The sequence below is a fragment of the Lepidochelys olivacea genome, assembly GCF_965140295.1.
Source record: "Lepidochelys olivacea isolate rLepOli2 genome assembly, chromosome: 4".
Classification (NCBI taxonomy): Eukaryota; Metazoa; Chordata; order Testudines; family Cheloniidae; genus Lepidochelys; species Lepidochelys olivacea.
The window spans coordinates 19,325,856-19,340,146 of record NC_140414.1 but is presented as its reverse complement, the minus strand read 5'-3'; the positions used below and the strand labels follow the sequence as shown (position 1 = coordinate 19,340,146).

Below are 14,291 nucleotides of genomic sequence, written 5' to 3'. Positions count from 1 at the left end.
CCATGTCTCAAGTGTTTTTTCACCCAGTTCTATTCCCTGGGGTCCTGGATGTGGTCTGGAAGCTTTAGGCTGTTATGTGCTAGCTACACCTGTATTTGTAAAAACAACTGGAGAGGTATGGGCACTGTTGGTGGAAATAGGGCATGCTTTTTTTAAGGAGGGCAGGATGCTGGTGTCTCTTCAGAGCGGTTGTTAGCCTCTTTCTCTAAAAATAATCCCTTGACATTGATTTTGTTACCTATTGCCCTTCACTTACCTTGACTTTTGGAGCCAGGTTTGTTCCCTACGGTATATTTTCCTGTTCTGCCCAGTGTATTTCTAAAAGTCCTGAGAGCGGGGATTTCCATCACTTACATTGAGTTCTTACCTATCTGCTCCGAGGGCTCTCTTGCAGTGTTCTGTAGTCTTCAGTTATCATTCCTCCTGTTCAATGAGGAGGTGAGGCTGCTGGGGAAGAAAGTGGGTGGGCTATGCTGCCATCAGTACGCTGACAACATGCAGCTCTACATCTCCTTTTGTTGGTCCTAGACACCATGTTGTCACAGCTTTTCTAGTGCTTGGCCAAGACAGATTAGAATGAGAGCAAGATGAGATAAGACCAACCTGATTCTGATTGCTTGAGGAGGCAACCTGAGCGTATGGGAGGATCCCCATTTTTGAGGGTCTGCGGTTGTTCACTTCTGACTTCTCAGCTGGTGTCAGTGACCTAAAATGATCTCTTCCACCTGTGCTTCGGCTGCTGATTACAATTTATTTCTCCCCAATATGAACTCACTGCTATCACCCATATTTTTGTCACCTCCGCCTTGGTTTACAGCAATGCTGGAGGGCTAACCTTGGAACCTTCCGCAGCAGCTCGTGTGCAAATCAGTGGCCTGACCGCTGAGAGAGCTAGAAGGAGTGTATTACGGTAGATTTCAAGGTGCTGATACCCATCTATGGAACAGTATATTATCTCTGCTTCAGCGACCTGAGCTCACACCTCACCCCATTTAGGACCATGGCACTATGATCAGCTGATGTGCTCTTGCTTAACAGTCCCTAGACTCAAACACTCGGGATTTGCAGACAGGGTACTCAGCAGAGAACCCTCTGCTTGAGAACTCAGTTGCTCCGACACAACCTAATTTTAATCTTCAGCCATGGTGGAAAGCACCCCAGTTACAAAGGTTTTGTGTGAGGGGCAGGAGGGGAAGCTTCTTTAAGGATGTCCCTGGAAATTGGTTGAAGATGTTGCTTCTGATTTCATGCTGTTTTTACTGTGGCAGTTTGTATACTGTTGTTGGCAGTAGCATGTTAAAAATATGACTCTATTTTAATTAAGGACCTGCAGACTTAGTGAACAGGTGCATATTTCATACATCTAAACAAAATTAAGTTAGACTGTATTAGATCCAGAATTTAGATTCAGACTCTATGCATTGTGGGCTTGTTAAACATGCATTGGGATAATTTGTTCAGAGGTGTACAGTTCTGAAAATTCTGGTAATGGCAATTTCTTTGCTAAAAACATAAATCACCTTTTTAATAGCTGTGCATATTGCGTGCTGTAAAATCAGTTCATTTATCCATGATTCCCTCTTGTTATACTGTAGGGGCCAACTTGAACAAGAACTGAAACGGGAAAGAGACCGATGGTCACCAATCCACCAGGGCATCCAAGAAAACAAAATCACAGTATCCCAAGGCAAGGGCTGCCAGAAGATGCAATTAAAAATGGTAATGTCACTGTTCACGTTTACATATGGTTTAATTTTAGCTACTGTCTCACCCTGAGCTTTGTGTGACTGCACATATGTGTTGCTGTTGTGCAGCAGTAGTAAAGGTATGAGGGTAGAAGTCAGGATACAAAAAGTTCATATAAATTTGTATTTAATTCACACACCATGAAATTGAAATTTTTCTTGATTATCAGCCTGAGATAGGTCTTTTTAAGAGCAACAAGTTTAGTTGTACTATAAGAGTGTATCCCTCCCTCCCAGGTGTTGGACAGAATCTTGAAATTGATTGTGTTCATCAGCACTATTTACTAAAGAAAAATGCAGTATAAAAGATACTCTAATCACTACATCTCATTAAGAGTAAATCACTTTAAAATAATTTCAGATTATCATAAGCAGGAAGTTACCATGCTGACTGTCTGAGAGAGAGTACAACTCAAGAAATGAAGCTGGCTTTTTAATGCATAAGAGCAGTATTTCAAAGTTGCAAGTTCTATTCTTGAAGAAAAAATTGGTTTTCATGTTAACTAAACTTGTCTTAAAACAACTTTGAAAATCTGATCTCTCGCTGTCTTGTTGTACATCATTAGACTTGGCTGTCTCCTGGGAAGTGTCAGGAAAAGAGCAGCTTTTCCTGAGACACAGCATAACTCTCAAGTATGAAGACAGTGAAATAGTACAGGGTATTTCTGTACTCTGCTAGATTTTTAAAAAAAGTGTTCTCAATGCTACTGGTTTAAAAAGAAAAAATTACTGAAGAACTAAAGAAGCCCTCCATGGAGAGAGTAGTACTACTGAAGTCTTGTGGGGAAACCCAGGGAAGATTAGCCACCTGAAAGAACAGGTGCTGCAATGTACATGCAATGTGTCTTGATAACTTAATTGTCAAAAGCATTGTGTATATCAACAGCCGTTACGCTACGATAACAAAAGGTGTCAGAATGAAAATTTTATTGCAGCTGGCTCTCAAAACCCGCTGCTGTTTGATCTTTCCAAAAAAGCAAGCTATTCAGCTGCAAGGCAAAAATAATTATTTTCTCTCGTTGTACATGTTTCGTTGCTTCAGGGTTTGATTTTCTTTTTCTGATGTGCCTTTTTCTTCATGGGATCACCCTCCTCCATTTATGTGTTGTTGTGGAACACTGACTAGGATGGGACATTCATATCTTTGTTTTAGGAATAAATGGGATTAATTTACAGAAGTATCTATTTATGTAACCGATCCGCTCCTTTAATTGTGTCTCGTGGTCTATGGACGGTTTACTTTTATACAGGTATATTATTTTAACAGCAGTTTAATGCCCTGTCCAAGCTGTAGTTCAAATTTCTAGCAACTATCATAGGCATGGATAGTGCTGAGAAAGTTCTAACATGCTCCTACCCTCACTAATACAGATAGCAGTTTATTTTCTTAGTCGTGTTGAAAAGTAATGCTGCGTTTGGTTGGGGATTTGCCTTTGTCTCATTTATAGATTTATTTTGACAAATATCAAGTGATATTTACCCTCCCTGCTTCTGCTATATCAGTCCAGGTGGCTGGGTTATGCTTCCTCCTTCCCAGTTCAAAGAAAAAAAAAAAAGGTTAGATTACCTCTCTAAAAATCTGAAGCCAGCTTGGACATCTTTCAGTTTTTTTTCTGCCCAGCAAGAGGAAGGCAAACAGCTAGTGTGCTTAGATTGGTGCTCGTATACCACACTGGTGTGAGAGGTCAAAGGGTAGATTTTCAAAAGCACCCATGTGGTTTAGATACAGATCCCATTGGAAGTCAGTGGGACTTGTGTTCACTAAGTCATTTAAGCGGCCTTGGAAATCCCAGTCTAAATGCGTAAGAGTGCAGTTAGTAAAATACTCAAAAGACTCGTAAATATGTTTTCTTTTGACAGGATGGGAAGCAGAAAATCCAGGAAGAAAATGCCAGACTGGGAGAGCCTGGAAGAGGGGAAAATGCTGTTCTTCCAAACAAGTATGGAAAGATATCCCCTTTTTCTCACTTTCACAGTTCCTCCTCCTGTCTCTGTTCTTCTCTGCAATGTGAAAAGCAGTTTGTTAAGCTCTCAGCTAAAGATATCAATTACTGTGTTGGTGAGAATTTAGTTTTGTTGTGGGCTTACCCTTTTCTTTCGCTTAAAAAAAACAAAAACAAAAACTCCAACCCTCACTGAGAAACTTAGTCATTTTCTCTTGTCCTAAATAAAACAATATGCTAAAATCTTCTAAGTGAAGTTTAAACGTTTCTGATTGAAGTGAAGACACTTGTAATTTGAGATTTTAAAGTTACAGGGTGGTATGATCTGCTCTTCTCAATTACACAGTAACCTGGAAGAGAAACAGGGATTCGCTTTTAAGTGTGGGAAGTTGGCATTTCAGGATTTTAGGAGAGATTCTGGGGTTGGTGCACACAGGAGTTGGTGTACTTGAAGTTTCCTGTTTTAGAGGTTGTTTTGGGCTTCTTCAATTGTAGTCTGCCTCATACAAGGAGGTCACAATATGGTTTATTTCTCAAACTGTTGGAAAAGACTCCAGCATTGTCTTTCCCACTGTGCTTTTTGTGGGGTTCAGAGGTTTGTTAGGGGTGTGTAACACACTCAGGGACTTGTCGAGTACTGCAGTTCTACCAAACAAAGGTTTGCAACTGTCTTTGTGCCCACTGTTTGAGGTTCTCCACTGTGCCTACTTCACAGCACTGAGTCGGGACACAGATTCCATTGCCAGGCATCAGGTTTTCTTGCTCTGGAATGGGGGAGGTGATGAAGAGATTCCTGTTCCTCTCCCAGCTACCTCTGAGCCACCTGATCTATGGCTGTAATTCTTCATTTGGAGAACATTATCCCTTAGGCTGACTTTTAGGCCTTGGCAGGGTAGGAGCTCTGCATTCACAAATCTGAAATTGCAGGGACATGCCCCTTTGGTACTAGTGCGTCAGGAAAAAAACCCTGTTCTTGTATTCAACTTTGGTATAGTATAATGTTGAGGACCAAGAACAAGATGTATTGGAGCCTAAAGATTGTGTTTTTTAGAGGGGGGTGGCTGGGTGCGGGTTTCTAGAGAGAAATGGCTTCTATAATAAAAATAAAATCCTTACGAACATACTAATGTAAAAATCTCATTCAGGTAAGAGTTTAGTTTTTTTAAATGTGCTAAAGTGAATTGAACACAACAGCAGAAAATAAGCCTATGTTATTTTGGCTGGGTTTTTGTTTATCGGGAAGATTATTTTTAAAAAAACCTGGAGATGAGGTAAAGACTCGTGTTCAAATGGGTAGACATTTTAAATTCATATTTCTTGTAGTCGGGAACCAGGTCTATAATCTGGATTTTGTTCAAAGCATAGTAAAAGACACTTTTATATAATCCCTTCAAATATCACTTTTGAAAATAAATGCTGTGTGAGACAGGTTATTATAAACTACAGGGGACCTGAAAAGGATCTTTTTTTATTAATTGGGCTTTTGTGCCCTTTTTAGCTGCTTTATAGTATATAAAATAGCCTGGAAGGTTTTAAGATTTTTTTCCCCCTCCTTGTTTTTACTTGGAATATATCAGAAATATGAACTCCTGTCTTCCCTGGTTTTGCAGGAGGATTTATGGGGAGAATGTAAGAGGAAGAATATTGTAAGCTTTCATGTTAGTTGAAGTTGTGGGGATATTGAACCTTTAACAAAGACTTCTTTTTTTCCAAAATGTTAATTAGTTATTGAAGCTAAAGAGATATTACCAAAAGCCATTTAACACAGTCTAACTAAACATCCCTTCCCCTCTCATTTCTTTTTGTTCTAGGCTCTTGTGATGTTATTTCACTAGTTCTCATCATAGTCTTCCCAGATAGACATGATCTACATTTCTTATATAAAAATAATGCAGAGAAGAAAACATTTTTGGGGAGGGGAAAAAACTTTTTGGGTCTCCTTCATATGTCATAAAGGAGGGAAACAGCATGAGCCTAAGTGTGTATTTTTCTTATGCAGATCATCATTAATGTATATTAAATGCATGATGGTGTGGTTAAAGGTTATATTAGCATGAGTTTGGGATGGGCACCTGTCAAGGCTGAATCCCCACTCTGTCACTTTGAGTGCAGAAGGTGGGGGCCCGCAAGGATTATAAAAATTAATACGTGCTACTCCAGGCTTGTCTTAAACTCCCAAGGTTACAGCTTCTCTCTGACCTTGGCTTGGTAAATGCTGCCACCACCCAAATGCAAAACCCCTTTGAAACCAGAAAGGCGCACTTGGGAATTCCTTCCTGTGGGGTACCCTCAAGCCCTTTCACTGCCCCCCTCCAGAAAGAGCTGAGAAAGAGAAAAACAAAGGAAATCAGCTGTTGCCACCAGCTAATTCAGTGGTGGGCAAACTTTTTGGCCCAAGGGCCACATCGGGGTTGCAAAACTGTATGGAGGGCCGGGTAGGGAAGGCTGTGCCTCCCCAAAGAGCCTGGCCCCGGCCCCTCCCACTTCCTGCCCCCTGGCTGCCCCCTTCAGAACTCCTGACCCATCCAACCCCCCTGCTCGTTGTCCCGACTGCCACCTCCTGGGACGCCCCACCCCAAACCGCCCCCCCAGTACCCCAACCCAAGCCCCCCTGCTCCCTGTCCCCTGACTGCCCCCCCAACCCTTATCCACACCCCTGCCCCCCGGGACTCCCAAGCCTATCCAACACTCCCTGTCCCCGGACTGCCTAGACCCCTATCCACACCCCTGACTGGCCCCCCAGGACCCCAACCCCCCTGTCCCCTGACTGGCCCCCCAGGACCCCAACCCCCCTGTCCCCTGACTGCCCCCTCCCCAAACCTCCGCCCCCTGCTCCCTACCCCCTGACTGCCCCTCGGGAGCCCCTGCCCCTAATCCACACCCCTGCTCCCCCCCCCCCGCCTTCCTGCCCCCTTACCATGCCATTCAGAGCAGCAGGAGCTTGCAGCCCTGCTGGAGCCAGCTGTGCTGCCCACATGGTGGCATGGCTGCGGGGCAGGGGGGGGACAGCCTCCCCGGCCAGGAGCTCAAGGGCTGGGCAGGATGGTCCTGCGGGCCAGGTGTGGCCTGCGAGCCGCAGTTTGCCCACCTCTGAGATAATTGAACAACATATGCACAAACCTCTTAGGGACACAAAAATCCAATCCTGTTCTTAAAAAAGGTAAATTTTATTTAAAAACAAAAAGAAAGAAAATACATCTGGAACTTAGGCTTTTGCTAGATTCTAAAAGAGAAATTCCAAAAAGTAAGCACCCAAACTAGCTTTCTTGGGGGTTTAGCTTAAAGGTTATAAGCAAACAAAAGCATCTGGGGTTAGTACAGAGGAGAGCCACACGCCAAAATAAAGAAATAAACCTGATCACGTCTATCTAAACATTCCCTGTCCCAATAATTCCTTCTAGGTATGGAAGATAATTTTTCATACCTGGTTCAAACCTTACACAGCATTCCTGCTTGTAGCATTGCTGCTCCGTGTCCCTGCAGCCCAGAGAGCACAACAGACAAAAAGGGAGAGTTTCTTTCCCAATTTTAAAAAGTTCTACCTTCCCATTGGCTCTTTTGGTCAGGTCCCACTTCCTTTTCTTTACCTGGGGGACTTTTTAACCCTTTACAGGTAAAGCAAGCAGAGAACAGCTACCAAGAATGATTTTTCAACTAACTGTCTGGCTGGGTGTCCATAAAAGGGAGGTATTCCCTCCCCCCTTCATTTATCACAGTACCTGATGCTCAGGTTGCAAAGTGTAATTAACGACTTTGCCACTAATGTGTAAGGGGACCATCCCACATTCGTGCTGATAGGCTTTGACACCACAGCACCTAATTATGTATTCCCTAATACGTATTTGTTTATGAATGGTTTTACAGTTTGCAAGCATATGGAGTTCAAAATAGGTGTTTTTTATAAACCTCAAGAAATAACAAAAATGTGTAATAGTGTATTAAAAAAAACCATAAAAAAACAAGGAACGACTTCAGTGAGAATGGATCTGAGACTCAAGCTATTTCCTTCTGGGAGATGTGGATAAAACGATACTGCTAACTTACCGTTTTCTTTTTTTATTGTAGGATACAGTCTGTCATACAAGAAGAGCAGGTTAGTATTTTTTCTGCTTATGTTGAAACATTAAAGTACAAATGTGATGGAAAAGTGTTATGTATTCACAATTTCTTCTTTAATTCATGCAACCTTAAAATCATAGAATCATAGATTAGGGTTGGAAGAGACCTCAAGAGGTCATCTAGGCCAACCCCCGCTCAAAGCAGGACCAACCCCAACTAAATCATCCCAGCCAGGGCTTTGTCAAGATATTCTGTATCAAAGTTAAGTCTTTTTCTACCCTTATGTAAATAGTGTGCCTGGTAAAGCACAGTTAGGATCAGAAAATTGATTATGAAAATGACATTAAAGTTTCATATTCTGTCTGCATCAGTGTCTTCAGTGTCCGTCAGGTCCTGTTTACAATTAGAAAGATGGTTTGGTTTGAAACGCACGCGCACCGACAGCTTCCAGGCTTGCAGACTCCTTCGTTCTGGGCTCTGAATGTCAAGCTGTGTTCTTCCTGGTTCATGCATCATTGCCAGGGCTAAAGATTCTACAACTGGAACTCAGTTGGCAATGGTGTTTGTGCATTGTTGCCTGAAGCCAACTCACTCGTCCATGCAGTTTCCACTCTGCAGGGTTTAAGTATTTTCTTCTGGGACAGTAAAATACGATCTGTTAACACGCTCGGAGCAGAAATATTGAATAAGAGAGTGCCATTTTATAGTCACTTTTCTGATCATAAACATGCCTTAAAGCTAATAGAACAGTAGGAAGTCACTGCAAATACTTCAGCCCTGTAATGGTAGCCTTAGATGTTATGAATGAGGGACGTCTAAAAATGTTTGAAGTGACAGGAAAAAAGTTAATTAAAAATGTGAAATAAATGCCACAAGGTAGCTCGGTTGTAGGATAAGCATCAGCTATAGAGATCTAGTACAAGTGTGTGTGTCATGTGCATATGGATAAGGGGAAAGCAAAAGAAAGTGAAGCAAAACAAATACGACTAGGATGCCCAGTGTCAGAGGGGTAGCCCTGTTCGTCTGGATCTGTAAAAGCGGCAAAGAGTTCTATGGCACCTGATAGACTAACAGACGTATTGGAGCATAAGCTTTCGTGGGTGAATACCCACTTTGTAGGATGCAAAGCTTATGCTCCAATAGGTCTGTTAGTCTATCAGGTGCCACAGGACTCTTTACTACTAGGATGTGTAACTGTCAACTGAATTGAGCTGGTAAGGATTTCCATGTTGGGAACCAGATCCTCCCACAGCCCTGGCATTCTCCGAGTGCAGAGAAACAGTCAGCGCAAAGGTTGGGCAGAGAGGCTACAGCCTGAGAACCAGCGAACTAGACTAGACAGAAGAATTGCTTCTTTACACTTTGCATTAATTTGTGGAAAGCGCTCCGACATCTTTGCCATGAGTGTGGTGCAAATGCAGAGAGTGACTGAGTGTGTGTGTGTCTCCCCGATCCATCTGCACAAGTGCTCAATGACCTGTCTTCAGGTTAGGAGGAAGGATCAGTCTCCCCCCAGCAGCCTTGTTGACCTGATAAATGTAGCCCTTTTACTCTGGCTTTGGGCACTCCAGGACTCAGTGGATGAAGCCAACATTCAGGGAGTCAGTCACACTCAGTGATGTGGATTCTGGAAGTTGATTGGCCAGAGTTAAGTACTTCTTCCCAGAAGAACAGTTTGTCCTGTGATTTTCTGAATGGTTTGCGGTCCTGTTTGTGTATGTGCACAAGTCAACGCTTCCTGCAGGCTGCCCGCTTTCTGAGCAATCCGACTGTGCCTCAAATTGACTAGGAAAAGGGAAAACTGCGTTGAGGGTGGAGGGTAGCAGACACAAGCAATAATATTGAAATGGAGGGTGCAGGAAGAGTAATGCTGAGCAATTGTTTGTTTTTGTTAATGATTTAGGAACTGCCATCTGGACCTGGAAAATCACAGCTATGCCAGCTGTGCCAAGAGGAAGGCAGTCTCACCAAAACAAAGGTAACTTCAGTTAAGGGGAGGCTTGTGTGTCTTGGCCAGCCTGGTAGCACATGTTCCCTTTAAGTTAATTTTCTAAAAGCTGATAAATACAAGTAGATTTCCCTTTAATTACCTGGGTACCAGGCAGGGGTGAAAGTAAGTCTAGGGACTTACCAGTACAGGGCTGGGCTGGGGCTGGCTCTGGCCTCCAGAAGGGGTGGGACCTTAGGGGGAAGGGGCAGGGCTGGGGGTCAGAGCAGGCCCCAGCCCACCATGTACTGGCAAGTGCCTTCTTCCCCCTCCCCAGGGTAACAGCGGCAGCCGGGGGCTGTGGCAGCGGTTTAAAGGGCCCTGGACAGTAGCAGTGGCTGGAGCCCTGGGTCCTTTAAATGGTCCCCGGAGCCCCGCCACCGCTTCCCCAGGGCTCTGGGGATGGGGCTCCAGCCACTCCTACTGCCCTTGGCCCTGTAGATCTCCGCCCCAGCCCCAGCCCTGCTGCCGCTACCCCAGGGCTCCAGCAGCGGGACTCTGGCAGCAATTTAAAGGGCTGGGGGTTTCAGCCGCTGCTGGGAGCCGCAGGCTCTTTAAATTGTGGCTGGGGAAGCTGATCCACCCCTGGTACGGCGCACCGGCTTACTTTCACCTCTGGCACCAGGAAATACATGTTTGTCCACCTTCCCATTAGGACAAAGCTGTTAAATGAGAGGGCTTCAGGATCCTCCATGCCACCTGCTGTTGACACTGGCAAATGATAAATGCTGGTATGCTTCCATCCCCTGAAGAGCTGCTTTTAATTCACGCCCCATCCACACCTGGGAGCACAATCAGCCCTCTCCCTAGTGTCTGCCAGTAGTGAGCATGTCAACACATAGTTTTCATTATTTTATTTTTCCACTTCCTTTCCTGCCACCTCCCCCTTATCTTCACTCTTTTTTTTCTCTCCTCTCACTCTCTTTTTAAAAGGTCACTCTTCTTCTCTTGCCCTTCCTCCTTTCCAGAATCACAGAAATGGTGCCATACAATAGGCCTCATCTCAGACAGAGAAAATGAAGCCCTAATTAAATTAACTTCCCTTTCACAGTGCCTCAACATCCCTGCTGCTAAGGTTGCTAGGTCCTCTCTCATATGTGGAGCTACTGAACTCTTCCCAATAGCACTGAGAGAGCTACATAGGAAAACCCCTATGTGAGGTGTGTCCTATTTCCTCTGGCAAGCTGGTAACATCACTGGGAGACCCACCTAATCCCTCCTGCATAATTGGCATTTTTTCCTGAGATTTGCTTGTGTTCCATAAAGATTTGTCCCATGTTATATAGGGCACTAGCTTTAAGGCTCTAAAAATTACTGCTATTAGAAGGCAGCTTGGGTCACATTTCCATTATGGATACTTTCACGGAGAACTTGAAAGCCTTTTTAGTATATCTGCCAAGGCCTGAACTGAGGGGTTCTGTGTTTCCTCTGGAACTACTGACAGTGTCACTGACACAAGGAATTGAGCAAGGAGCTGCTTTCTTGACAGTATTAGGTGTCAAGGACACCAGCCCTTATGGCAAGAGAGAGACAGATCCCTGAATTCCCATCTCGCAGGTACGTAAAGCAGCGACTTGAACAATTGGTGTAAACCATGTCCTTTTTATTTTTGAATACATGCTGCTGATAGTATGGAGTCTCAAATATGGTTTCTGTAGAAGCTTTTCAGCTTGCCTTTAGGAAGCACACCAGTTAAAAGGACTGCAAATTCCAGCATGTCTTATACCAGCTTTTTTTATAAATCCCCAAATATGAGAGTAGTGTTTGGTTGTAGATAGATATCAGTATAACTTATGCACATACATCCATACACACCCCACATATACGTGTATATTAGGGCCGTCAAATGATTAAAAAAATTAATTATGATTAATCAGTTTGCAGGGCACTGTTAATAATAGAATACTAATTTAAATGTATTATAAATATTTTGGATGTTTTTCTACATTTTCAAATATATTGATTTCAACTACAACACTGAATATAAAGTGTAGAGTGCTCACTTTATATTATTTTTGAATACAAATATCTGCAATTTAACAAAGATGAAACAAAAGAGCGTTGTTTGCCAGTTGAAGCATGAAGGGGCATACGAATGTTTAGCATATTTAGCATGTAAATACTTCGCAACATAGGCTACAACAGTGCCATGTGGATGCCTGGTCTCACTTTCAGGAGATGTTGTAAATAAGAAACAGGCAGCAGTATCTCCTGTAAATGAAAACAAACTTGTCTGAGTGATTGGCTACACAAGATATAGGATTGAATGGACTTGTAGGCTCTAAAGTTTTACATTTTGTTTGAGTGCAGTTATGCAACAAAAAATTCTTCATTTGTAAGTTGCACTGCCATGATAGAGATTGCACTGCAGTACTTCTATAGGGTGAACGGAAAAGTTGTTTTTTGTTTTTTTACAGTGCAAATATTTGTAATAAAAAATATAAAGTGACCACTGTACACTTTGTACTCTGTGTTATAACGGAAATAAATATATTTGAAATAGGGCTGTCAAGTGATTAAAAAAGTTACTGATTAATTGCACTGTTAAACAATAGAATATCATTTATTTAAATATTTTTGATATTTTCTACATTTTCAAATATATTGATTTCAATTACAACACAGAATACAAAGTGTACAGTGCTCATTTTATATTTATTTTTATTACAAGTATTTGCACTGTAAAAAAAGAGTATTTTTCAGTTCCCCCATTACAAGTACGGTAGTGCAATCTTTTTATCATGAAAGTTGAACTTACAAATGTGGAATTATGTACAAAAAAAACCTGCATTCAATGTAAAATGTTAGAGTCCACTCAGTCCTACTTCAGCCAATCACTCAGACAAACAAGTTTGGTTACAATTTGAAAGAGATAATGCTGCCCACTTCTTGTTTACAATGTCACCTGAAAGTGAGAACTAGCCTTCACATGGCACTGTTGTAATGGGTGTCACAAGATATTTATGCGCCAGGTGTGTTAAGGATTCATATGTCCCTTCATGCTTCAACCACCATTCCAGGGGACATGTGTCCATGCTGATGACAGGGTCTGCTCAATAACGATCCAAAGCAGTGTGGACTGACGCATGTTGATTTTCATCATCTGAATCAGATGCCACCAGCAGAAGGTTGATTTTCTTTTTTGGTGGTTTGGGTTCTGTAGTTTCCGCATCTGAGTGTTGCTCTTTTAAGACTTCTGAAAGCATGCTTCACACCTCATCCCTCTCAGATTTTGGATGGCACTTCAGATTCTTAAACCTTGGGTCGAGTGCTGTAGCTATTTTTAGAAACCTCACATTGGTACCTTCTTGCATTTTGTCAAATCTGCTGTGAAAGTGTTCTTAAACGAACATGTGCTGGGTCATCATCGGAGACTGCTGTGACATGAAATATCTGGCAGAATGCGGGTAAAACAGAACAGGAGACTTACAATTCTCCCCCAAGGATATAATTAACACATTTTTTTAACGAGTATCATCAGCATGGAAGCATGTCCTCTGGAATGGTGGCCCAAGAATAAATGCAATGCAGGCTATAAAAGTGCCATGCGAACACCTGTTGTCACTTTCAAGTGACATTGTAAACAAGAAGCAGGCAGCATTATCTCCTGCAAATTGTAACCATGCTTGTTTGTCTGAGCAATTGGTTGAAGTAGGGTTGAGTGGACTTGCAGGCTCTAAAGTTTTACACTGTTTTATTTTTGAACGTAGTTCTTTTTTTGTACATAATTCTACATTTGCACGTTCAACTTTCATGATAGAGTTTGCACTAGTATTAGGGTGAATTGAAAAATACTATTTCTTTTGTTTCTTACAGTGCAAATATTTGTAATAAAAATAAAGTGAGCACTGTACACTTTGTATTCTGTGTTGTAATTGAAATCAATATATTTGAAAATGTAGAAAACATCCAAAAATATTTAATAAATTTCAATTGGTATTAACAGTGCAATTAATTTTTTAAATCATTTTTAATCATGTGAGTTAACTGCGATTGACAACCCTAATTTGAAAATGAAGACATCTAAAAATATAATTTAAATTGGATGCTGTTAAGTGTGATTAAAACTGATTAATTTTTTTAATTGAGTTAATCGCTTGAGTTAACTGTGACTGACAGCCCTAATGTGTATGAAATTAAAAATACACATGTAGCTTTGGTGGATAAGACTTTTACTACTAGGGTTTCATATATAGTTGTGTGTTCTGATTAACTAGCATTTGAATTTTAAAGTATTGATTGCTTAAATTGATTCTTGCCAAATCACATCTGAGTACAGTTTGGGAAATTTGCTCCAGCCTGTTCTTGAGATTGTGATCTGAAGTCCTGATTTTGATTTTTACTCTCTGGGTTTAGGAACTCTGCTGAAGTAACGTTCTCATCCTTTGGGAAAGAACCTTCTGTTCCTCAAAGGTTGGAGGAGGGGTCAATAGGTAGTCTTTAGTGATGGGTGAGGGACAGAAGCTTTAGGTGCCCTTTGCAAGGACAAAGTAGTCTTTTGGCCAACTGAACATTAGGGAGAAAATGTGATTACTTCACTTGGTGGTGTTGAGCCCC

The 14,291-nt window shown here is 42.0% G+C and overlaps 1 protein-coding gene across 7 annotated transcripts in view; it reads left to right on the top strand.

Moving 5' to 3' along the window:
* RUFY3 (RUN and FYVE domain containing 3) overlaps nt 1–14,291 on the top strand; it is an 81,286-nt gene that overhangs the window by 64,356 nt on the left and 2,639 nt on the right. For 6 of the 7 annotated variants that reach the window (XM_084626335.1, XM_084626337.1, XM_084626333.1 and 3 more), the window contains 4 exons: nt 1,596–1,719; nt 3,606–3,685; nt 7,754–7,781; nt 9,651–9,725. In XM_084626335.1, the coding sequence (XP_084482461.1) occupies nt 1,596–1,719; nt 3,606–3,685; nt 7,754–7,781; nt 9,651–9,725 (307 nt within the window). Of the gene's footprint in view, nt 1–1,595; nt 1,720–3,605; nt 3,686–7,753; nt 7,782–9,650; nt 9,726–14,291 lie in introns of those variants that run through there. The other variant, XR_014711335.1, reaches the window with a different exon arrangement.